Source organism: Halyomorpha halys, unplaced genomic scaffold (genome assembly GCF_000696795.3).
Source record: "Halyomorpha halys isolate HHAL.00 unplaced genomic scaffold, Hhal_1.1 Scaffold2649.1, whole genome shotgun sequence".
Classification (NCBI taxonomy): Eukaryota; Metazoa; Arthropoda; class Insecta; order Hemiptera; family Pentatomidae; genus Halyomorpha; species Halyomorpha halys.
This window is the reverse complement of record NW_027107724.1, coordinates 75,937-87,410: the sequence shown is the minus strand read 5'-3', so window position 1 is coordinate 87,410 and position 11,474 is coordinate 75,937. Positions and strand designations below refer to the sequence as shown.

Sequence of the window (11,474 nt, the reverse complement as noted above, 5' to 3'; positions counted from 1 at the left end):
GAATTGTAAGTCCTTCGGGTACGAGTTGTACGTCCTTGCGGTAGGAATTAAAGGACAGAGGTGACCATCAGGAATTAGTAGCTCTGGAGTAATCAATCTGTTAAGAATGCAAATACGATGGGACGAGCGGCCTGTAAAAGAATTGTAGCCATACTAAGTTAAATGTTCGAGCGCGTTATTACTGGGTCATTTAATATAAAATGTCCTTTTTTATTATATCATAAATTCAAAGTGCGATTAATAGACCTTTGTTGTTAACTACGTTTATATTTATAGATTATTATGAATCCTCTCTTTTTTTTTTTTAATAATATTTACTATCATTCCATTTGATTGCACACTGTTTAGTATGCCATTGAATATGACCAAGGGAACACACGATTTTCCAGTAATTTTTTTTATGAGTTTAAGCTGCAACGTCGTTGTTCGAGTGGAACGATTGGACCAATCGCCAGTAGTTTGTAAAATTTTTGGCTTGGCCCAAGCCGAAACCCAATGTGCATCCAAAAACAATATTGGTTTCTGAGTGGTGGTCAATGACAGGAATAATTTATTTTTCCTTTTTGCCCAAAGATGAAACCATCACATCGTACTGCAGTGATATTGACATACTGCGTAAAAAAAAAACCTACATTGGTTAATCACATCAGACCTATATTCTAACACGACAACGCTAGACCTCATCTTTAACGAAAGGCAATGATGAAACTAAACGAGCTGTGTTACGAAGTCCTTCCACACCCAGCTTATTCGCCAGACTTGTCCCCAAAAGATTTCTGTTTGTTTAGAGATTTGAACAATCTCCTTAAAAGTAAATTTTTTGAAAATGATTCTCAGATCAAAAACTCACTTTCTGACTTACAGCAGGAATTACTGATGTGACAATAATATTGAGCATCGCTAGAAGTGATATTATTTTGTCACGATTACAATAAAATCCAGTGTAACAGTGCGCTTACACGACTCTGCGACGTCCGTGATTATTGACTTATAATTTTCAGTTAAATAGCTATTATCGTATAAAAAAATCAAAAATGTACTTTTTCTCTATCTTTGATTGATATTTTGGGGCCCAAATACGATTTGTTTCTATTTCAAACAAAAACTGGTATCTTAGACATTCAAATTTCATTATTTTTTTTTTTTAGACGATATATAGTCTAATAGTTTTAGCTATATTTTAAAACTGCTCCGAAAAATATTTTTAATATGTAACACCGCATTAGTTTCATGTAGGGCGGATTAAAAAATCATAGCGATCTAGTAATGCCCTTGAACATATCAGCTTCGTTATTTTTGTTTTATTGATTTCTATTTCTTTCATCTTGCTTTTAATTTTTTTTTTTTTTTTTCAGAAATGTACGCGTTTTGCCACAAAGATTCAAAAATGTGCAGTATTTTTATAATAAGTATACTTTCAAAAATTATAAAGCATGGTAACTTAGCGCACTTTCAATAACCGATTACAGGCCTTAAAACATTATTACACTGGTTTTAAAAAATAATATTCTCCTTGAAACTTATTAAAATATATATTTTATGCGTATTAGACTAAATATTTTTATTCTTTCAGTAGTCTATTATATTTACATAACTATACAGACATTATTGTTATGTTATTTTATTTGTTTAGAATAAATAAAAACTATGCTTGTAAAAGATGGGTCGTGGAGAGGGGATTAGAGGATAAATATATTTAGAGGTGGGGCGGGGGGAGCTGGCAGTGTAGCGATGTGCTCTCGAGGGTTGAGCAGCCTAGCCGACGATCTCGGGCCTGAGCAACTATTCTTGCCGGTCGAGGAACGAGCTCCTACGCCTCTTCTCAGTAAGTTGATACCGTAAATATTATTTAAAATAAAACCAATATTTAAAAAAAAAAAAGATAAAGAAAATCAGATTTATGAAAAAAAAAAAGAAATCAGCCCTTTATCATACCACAAACAAAAATAAACACATACAAATTAAATAATGATTATATTAAATAATAACTAAGCTGTATTCTCCTCAATTAATTGATGTGTATACAATATTTTTTATTTCTTTAGCGATGTTGAAAACTCCTCCTTATCATTATGTACTACAATTTTCTTGTATCTTCGTCTTCTTCAAGTTCGAAGCAGTGAAACATTAATGCCATTGACAGTGAATAACAGTCCACATTAATATTAATATGTTTAATAATAAGTGTTTCACAAACTCTCTTAACTTGCTTTGATGGAAAAATAAAAAAAAAGACAAAGGAATAAAGAAGGTTAGCAGAAAATCATTGTGTAACAATACATGCCGGTAATTAAGAGCATATACTTACACATAGGCTGATGGAACAAGTACTTCTGATATTTCCTTCCGAATACAGAAAGAATTCAAAACATTGGATCTACGACCGTAAATTGGAGTGGCCAGTGATAAGATTATTCGAGTAATTTGTCAGTTGGTAATTTTAAAAAAAAGATAACTTGACAGGACAAAATTAAGTTGTTCTAAAATTGTAAACACATCCTTTTTTTCTTCTTTTTTTTCGTAGTGGTCAATTCGTTTTTACGCAATCACTATTCCAAAACATCAATTTCGAAATCTAGAAAAATAATTCAACGAATCTAAGTGCTATAATAAAACGTAACCCATATCAAAAATTTCATTTTAGCTTTAAAAAAAAGTTTCAATCATATTAAAAATATTTGTCGTATATTTGTAGTCCATAGTCTAAAACTTGTTGAAAAGAGATGTTATACCACTTAAATGGCAATTAACATGGAGCTTTATGTATATTTATTTATATATTTATTTATACACTATATTTAAGTATATAATGGAGAATTACAACTATATTCAAGGAATATGCTTTACTAGACAGTATTTCTCAGGAAGCTGTTCTGACTTTTCATCTGGCTCTCCCTGGGGGCTATGGATGAGTCCCATGATTATTATAGCTCTCAGAATAATTGGTAATAAAATAAGAGGAATGACAGAGTATATGTCTGAGTGAGAAGTTTCAAGAACTTGTATTGGAAAATCTTTTCTTTAATATAACTTTCAGTTTAAGTTATTGTTATATCGCTCTACGCTTAATTTTTCAATATATATTTTAGGATTATGTCAAGTGGTGAAATGCAAATATATTTTCCAATCAAACCTAGTTCATATCATTTAGGTTTCATATTTAGTCTCCCTTAGTTCATATTTCAGTAGCTATCAATTTTTTTTATCTAATTGGGGTGAGGTAGTGAATGAAAAAGTATACTATTGTTTGTTATCTCTTTATGACTCATCCATAGAACTTATCGCCTTGATGGCTCATTGGTGGAAGAAGATAAGTTACAGTCGGCTTGGCAACACTACTTCGAAGATTATGCGACTCAATGATGAAAGAAATCTGCTGGTTGGCATTAATGTTTTCTATTTTGAAATCCTTCTCTTTCTTTTAAAATACAAAGATAAGTGCGATTGTTTTTCTTGAATGAATTACATTATTATAAGAAAATACTTTTTATACTCTGATTGAATGTTAGCATATTAATCATGTCGTTCTGTACTCGTTCGACCATATACAATGATTTTTACCTGGGGACTCGATTATTGGAGGGGGAGGGGAGGAGACGGATAGATAGTACTGCTACCGACGCCCATGATGAGAAATAAAACAAAATACAGGAATGATTGATTGTAATCTTGGTCTGGGATCCGGTCCACTGCAAAATCTTGAGGAATGAAAAAGTGGATCAAGCAGCCCATTTGGCTTGAAAGGGAGAAGCAATAGGGATAACTGCAATGACTGTTATCAGATTAGAGGACTGTATTATTATAATACCAAGTAATATTAATATTATCAATTATAATTCAACAGCCCATTTCTGAAAGACAGCGAAATGTGATATCAGCCTTTGCAGTTTACTCTGTGACTAGAATCTTAGCTGATGTGAGACCCCCTCCATGTCATCGACGAACAGAAATTTGTATAGGTTGATCCCTTCCTTACACCCTACATTACATTAACGTAATCTTGCTTAATCTCTTAATTGAAGTAGTTAATTATAATTTTTATTTAATCTGCGTCTGAAGGAAAAAATTTTAAACTCAGCTTTAATTTTTTTATTCTCAGCGCGAAGTTTGCGCACCGTTCCTGCCTGCCTGTAACTGTCAGACATTTTTTGCGTTTAACGGGGGAAAAGAAAAACGCACAAACATATTTTTGTATTATTTTTTTTTAAATTAAAAACTCTATATATCATATGAACTCATTTGTCTCACCAATTTAGGTGAGGTTCATGACATTAAATAATAATCCATACTTAATTTTCGATTTTGAATTCAGTTGGGCATCATTTTTAAAACAGAACATTATTAAGAATGAGATAATACATGAATCGGAGTACAACATTAGGGGTATTCGTGATGTGTTGAATGTAAAATGTTTAACCATGTTAAATGTTATAAGTATAGGATTGTGAGCAGCCCTATTTAAAGTCATGTTAAATGTAAAATGCGTGAGAGCTCCTAGCGGATTTTTTGAGCAACTTGTTTTGTAATCTTCCCTTCCAAAACTTTATGTTACTGTTTACTTCCAAGTTTTGATTAAAGTAATTTATTACAACATGCTTAAAGTAAGTGAAAAGTAGACGTTGTGTCAAAGTTTGGACACTGAGTGTCTTGTTTATCTTCTAACTAGTGAGGAAGGTAATCAAGATGAGCAAATTGACAACTGTCATTAAATTATTATTATTTTCATCCGTTGCTTTATTAGTTTTAAAAACATACAAAACAATATTAACACAACCCAAACACAAACTACGAGCAATTAATCTAACACGACAATAAACAAAATGGTGACAAACTCAGCTGGTCGGTTGCGTGATGTAATTCTCCATTTAACTCTCAACCATGTTATATCGATTTAACATGGTAAAAGAAGGAAATATACTCCATTTAACTAAAGTTTTTCCATTTGACACGCTTTAACATGTTAAACTAAAGATCATGAATACCCCTATCATGTAAGATAAATGATCGCTTTTCGAGTTTAGAATACGGGATGTGAGCAGGTATTTTTTAGGAGATAATTTTTTACGATACACATTTCTGCTGGATGGAAATTTGGAATAGAATAGTTAATTGTGCTAGGTAGTCTTTGTTGATGGTTTATTAGTACTAATAAGGTTTTCAATGCACTTCAATTTTTATAATCTTTAGAATTTTTAACCTGCTACCGAGTTATCAACTCTCCGAAACAGCGACACAAGCCGGAAGAAATGAAAGAAGGAATGTCGAGCAAAAGATAAAGACAATTTACAGCTCACCGGTCGCACTGTTATACTTCACCGTGTCTCGACTCTGACTGTTTTCTTCTCATGATACGTTTTCCTCATAATCTAAAAAAATACGTTTTCCTTATAAGGCGAAAATCGTTGCCTGATTAGAAGATAACTTTTCGTCACATATATCTATACAATAATCTTACTCTGGATTCAATTTGTACTTGACTGCGGGTCATTTCGAAATAACCACCCCTACCGAAAGAGGATAACAAATGTGTAAAATTGCATTAGATTATTGTTCACATGAAACTACACACTCCCTTGGTGCCAAATACCTTTGTTTGCCAAAATCAGGAGTGAGCATCGCACCGTCAGGAAAAATTCAAAATGCACAAAGTAAATATACCTTATGTTATTTGCTTTGTTTTTTTCAACACGTACACGATACTAAGGATTTTTGAATCTAGGTGTATGTTACCAAATTTAAACCTCAAGAAACAGTCTAGTTTCACATGTGCATGGAACAAACCACCGACAAATGGTGAACCATTTTTCGATGGGCGCCATTTTGAAACAACCCCACTTTTACTTGGCAGATGAGTGCTTATCAAATGCTGAAGGACGATATTTTATAGACGTATGAGAAAAAGTTATATTCAAATGAGGCCCCGATTTTCCCAAAGGCTTTTTGGCTATCAATATAAACTAATATTACTTAAACAGTGTGAAAAGACAGTTTTATGTGAAAATATAACTTAAATTGACAAAAAACAACGTTAAACAAAAGAACAATAATTTATAATCTCAGCAACAGCCGCTATTTTAATAGGTCACTGGATTTCCAAAATATTACTACTAAAATAAAATTAGAAATAATTTATTAGTAACAGTTTATTAGTTAAAATTTAATTTATTTAATAAAATATCTAAACAGGGACACATTTTAAACATTATTTCGCTGTCGTTTAAACTTTGGGGAAATGTTCTATGAGTGTTTTAACTTTTTTATTCACAATATAATAAAACTATATCATTAAATCACAATAAATAATAAAATGTTAAAGCTTTATTGATAACAATGATTGGATTTCAGAAGAAAAAAAATATTTTATAGAAATTTAAATTGAAGTTTGTATTTGAAATCCACAATGATTTAAAGAAAAGGGGGATTAAAATAATAAAGAAATAAATATCTCAGGAACCATGAAGGGCCAAAACGTTAAGAAAAAACGGATTTACATTCTGTACTTTTTTGCTTACATTCATGATATGAAATAAATGAATGAAGAAATAGTTTATTATTCTGGGCCTAAGTCCCTTTAAAACAATTTTGAGGTTAAGCAATGTATTGGCAAAGGACAGTGTGCCCGCACCTACTTAAATATTAAGATTACTCTTAATTACAGGGTGAGAAATTTTTGGAATAAAAAAAATAGAAAGGTAGTTACAATATTTACAAATGATATATGCTCATGTTCAATATTGTTATAATAGTTATTCAGTTAAGAGAATCAAGATGTGTTGAACTGAAGGGTTTTAAAAGAGAGAATGGTTGATACATGGCGTATCAAACACAGCAGTTCGTGAGGTGGAGGGTAGATACCAGATGGAAAGAACCTGGTAGAAGGGGCCCAGATAGAGAATTTTAAATGCAGGTTTTGTGTTCTATTTATAATGAGGGGCACTGTGTTCTATTTACTTGGGATAGGAAAGATACAAGAAAATGTTAGCATCAGTAGAAAGGTTAGAGTCACATCACGTTGGCGTAATGATGCGGTTATATGATGATGGTTATATGCGTATCGCTGGTGATCCCGAAAACATATCGTATTCAGCAATTCATAAGACGTTTAAGTTTAGTTTCAAGTTCTTTCGAGAGTCCGTCGTATACCAGTCTAGTGGGGAAAACAAGGGAGGAAACTAAGAGTTGACGGGTTTTAAGAGGAAGGAGATAGCGAAGTCTATTAAATTGCTTGAGGGTTGCAATGGTTCAACAGGAAATATGGAAGATATGTGGTTTCCAAGATAAAGTTTTGTCAAAACTCAAAGTTGACTGATGAGTGGAATGAAATAGGAACATTGTTCAGGGTAAGGTTGGAAGGTCCTGGGATAGATTTAAGAAGAGAGGGTGATCCAATTATGATGACTTTAGTATTTTCGGCATTTAACGTAAGTTTATTGTTGGCTTTCCAAGTGCTTATTCGATTAATGTATTTTTATAATGGTTTTATAAGCGTCAGGGTGATAGAAGGAAAGGTAAATTTGGACGTCGCTTGGTGTTAATAAAGATAGAAAACAGGGAAAGGAATAAAGTGGAACCCTGAGGTAGGCCTCTAGAAAGAGGTAGAGAACTAGGGAGGATTATTAAGGACGACATACTGGTAACGACCGGTGAGGATGCATTGGAACCACTGAAGATGATAGAGAGAAACTGTGTAGTTTAGAAAGCGGAATATCATGGTCGACTGAATCAAAGGCTTTGAAAAAATTAAGGAGAATAAGGATTGTGACTTTCTGTTGGTCTATCACTGTGTTGAGGTCCTCAGAGATTTTAATAAGGGCAGTTCGAGTAGAAAAATATAATGTGTACATTGTTCTAATTTCCCCGCTAATTTACAACGATTACTACCTACTGTGTTCTTACCGTGTATTCTCTAATACAGTTTGTTAGTGTATCAAACAATGCTTTCGTTTAATGCTCCAATGATTAATGCTCCACTATTCATCAAGCAGACTGGAGGTGATTCAAAATTTATCTTGCTATTTTATTTTATTTTATATCAGATCGGCCTGGTGAGCCTTACATGGTTGATATAACCGTTATATAGTCTCGTACAAAAGACACTTCTAACTATGTACAATGTTATAATTAAAAGAAAAAAACGATAAAATAAATAGATAAGAATAATGCTTCTTAATAAAAGAGAAAAGTAAAATTAATAACAAAAAATAATGATATTGCTACACTTAACAAAACAAACAATTGCCCTCTAAAGGTAAAAAGAAACAAGTTAATTTGAAAAAAAAAAGAAGTAAAATAGTGGTTGTGTGACTATGAATTAATAAATATAGAATTTATAACAGAATGTCGTGGAGCAGCCAGGGCTTCAGTCTTCGGGTTGAGGTTGGGTTTCCCAGGTTCACTGCTCCTTTAACTGTCGGCAACTGGGAGTGGAACTTCATGAACCGTTTTTTAATGTAATCCTCTATTGACTCCATATGTAATTCCCGATGCAATTGGCTATTTCTTATGAACCAAGGAGCATTAACTGCGATTCTTAGGACTTTATTTTGAAAAGATGTTAGTTTTTTCCTTTTCGTGAAGGATGCCACTTCACAGCCGTACATCAACAGTGGCCTGAGAATTGTTTTAAATATTAGGACAGTTGTTTCTGGTTTTATTATTTTGCTTGAGAAAGTGGAATTTGAGGTTTTCTCCAATGTTTTTGAATGCCGCTTGAGCGCTTTTCCAGGCAGAAGGTATTTGGTAATTTGTAGGGAGAAGTTATAGACGTAATATAGGGCAGGAAAAATTGAAAGTAGTGAGGTTTTATTATGGTGAGACGATATTCTTAAACAAATATAATAAAAGCCATTCAGTATTTTTAACTGGAATTAATTACTCCACAAACAAAATATAATTAAAATGGCTATTTAATTATGTAATATCCTGAATTTATTTATCTTATATTATCCGACTCTATGGTCGTCTGAGAACCAGGTCCTCCTCAACAATAGTCTTACACTCCTTCCTGTCCGAGTATGACTTCTCCAATGTTGTGTGAAAATACTGGTACGCCTATGTTAAAATATTAGATTTACGAGATAATATTTTAACAAGCGAGATAATAAAATTCATTCCTATATTCCGGTTTAGTTAAGAAGCAAAACAAAAAAAAAAGTAGTTTCTTAGGAATAATATAATACATGTAAGTATGAAACAGAAATCACTTTATAATCCATAATTTTAAAAGGTTTAACTTTTTCCTTCTTGTTGTATTACATCTTGGGGAAGCATGTAGACAAGGCTTATGCCTTTACAAAATTCATTCTTCAAATTATTCAGATCGATATCGCGAAAATAGATACTGAAAGAGCTAATCCCGTCTAAATATAGTTCCTTTCCTTGCCCTAGTAATATAGTAAGGGCACCAGTTTCATTGAATATAACAATAAAGTTTTTCGTGAAATAATAAAAAAAAAATTCTCGTGTTAGCACATAAAAAATCATATAGTATGGTCCGCAATATGATATATTTTGCAGAAGTAAACTTGTAGCGCATGTTTAAAATTATGAATGTTTACAGGCGTAATATTGGTTGCGGATGAATTCAATTAAACCCTATCATTATGAATGCTGAGCCAAAATCTTCAACAAATTTAATAAGTACAAGAGGCTCATTATTGTATGGGAGTCCACCGTCGGAATAAATAGATCACCAGTGACTAGAAATTCAGTTTAAATTATTAAGCAATCTTGACAATAGTACCCTCAATAATAGGGGTATTTATTATGTTGTGTTTAATGTAAAATGTTTTACCATGTTAAATGTTTTAAGTATAGGATTGTGAGCAGCCCTATTTACAGTCCTGTTAAATGGTAAATGCATAAGAGATCTTAGCGAATTTTTCGAGCAAATTATTTTATAACCTTTCCTTCCAAACCTTCATGTTATTGTTTACTTCTATGTTTTGATTAAATTAATTTATTACGAAATGCCTAAATTGAAGGAAAATTGGAAGTTGTGTGAAAGTTTGGTTACTGAGTGCCTTGTTGATCTTCTAACTTGTGAGGAAGAGAATCAAGAAGTGCTAATTGACAACTGTCATTACATTATTGTCATTGTCATCCATTGCTTTATTAGATTTTAAAACATCCAAAACAATACTAATACACAAACTATGAGCAATTAACCTAACACAACAACAAACGAAATTGTGACGAGCTCAGCTGGTCTGTTGCATGACGTTATTCTCCCTTTAGCAAACCTAGTAACAGACTCTCAACCATGTTATATGCTATATCGTTTTGACATGGTAAAAGAAGGAAATATTTCTCCATTTAACATAACTTTTTCCATTTAACACGCTTTAACATGTTAACTAAAGATCATGAATGCCCCTAATATGTGGGACTACTCGGCTACTCTTATTACTACATCCCGGATTTGTTTTACCAATTTATAATGGAATGGTTGATAAAACACTAATCAAATTCAAGAGCAATTATCCAAATTTTATTTTGCATATTATTAGCTAAATGTATATAATTGGAAATACTGTTGATTTAAATTTAAGAAAGACCATTCGCTTCCGAATTCACGAACAGAAAAAAATAATGTTGGTATTTGGAGGGAGGAACAAGTCCGGCAAGTGGGCCTTATGGTCCTTTTTCGGACCCCTGGTGGCTACCAGAGTAGCCGCCGCGTACTAACCAAGGTGGGAGTGTCAAGATTCATTCCTCGGGACCGCCGAAAAATAAATCTTAACTGTGCCAGGTGGGAATCGAACCCACAGCGTTCCGATCCGAGTGCTCTGGGACCTACGCCACAACCCGCACGGGCGTTACTCCCTTTGGACCAGGGGTAACTTTTGATACAACGTAATTGCATAATTATAATCTGGTTTATAAAATATACCGAGATTTCTGATTGATCTTAGATTATTTCATAAATTGAAAAAATAAGAAGTATTATAGTGGAAGAAGTTTGGGTGGTAGTCAATAAAATTATAAAACAGAAAAAATAAATAACATAAAATAATTAAAAAAATAGTAAAGAAAGTAGTATTATAATGTGAAAACCCTATTCATTATAATCTAAAAACATCAATTTTATATTAATAAATTAAATAGTTAGATTTCGGCTTTCCATGACAATTATAGTAAAAAAAAGAATTGTATATAAATATAACGGACATTTACTTTCCTACTTTAATAATATAATCCAGGATTTCTAAAGTATTAATTCAGATAGATTAAATTTATAATTTATATCATTTATACAAAAATTAAAATATTTAAACTTTTATTTTTTGCCATAATATCCCCGTATTGTATATTAGAGTGTAAATGTGACTAGAGACTATATTATTTTATCATTATGTTATTTTATTTATTTATTTTTCATACAGATAGTTTGATTATGTTCATTTTGTTTATTCTTTTGTTTGTATATATTTTAAGAGAGTTTTTTTTTTCATTTATTTTATTTATTTTTTTTT

General features: G+C 32.1%; 1 protein-coding gene across 1 annotated transcript in view; it reads left to right on the top strand.

Annotated features, from left to right (window-relative positions):
• Positions 1-1,714: 1,714 nt before the first annotated feature.
• LOC106691665 (AMP deaminase 2) overlaps positions 1,715-11,474 on the top strand; it is a 44,928-nt gene continuing 35,168 nt past the window's right edge. Inside the window, exon 1 of the mRNA XM_014437516.2 lies at positions 1,715-1,825. Within this exon, the coding sequence (XP_014293002.1) occupies positions 1,732-1,825 (94 nt within the window). The 5' untranslated portion in view covers positions 1,715-1,731. The remainder of the gene's footprint in view (positions 1,826-11,474) is intronic.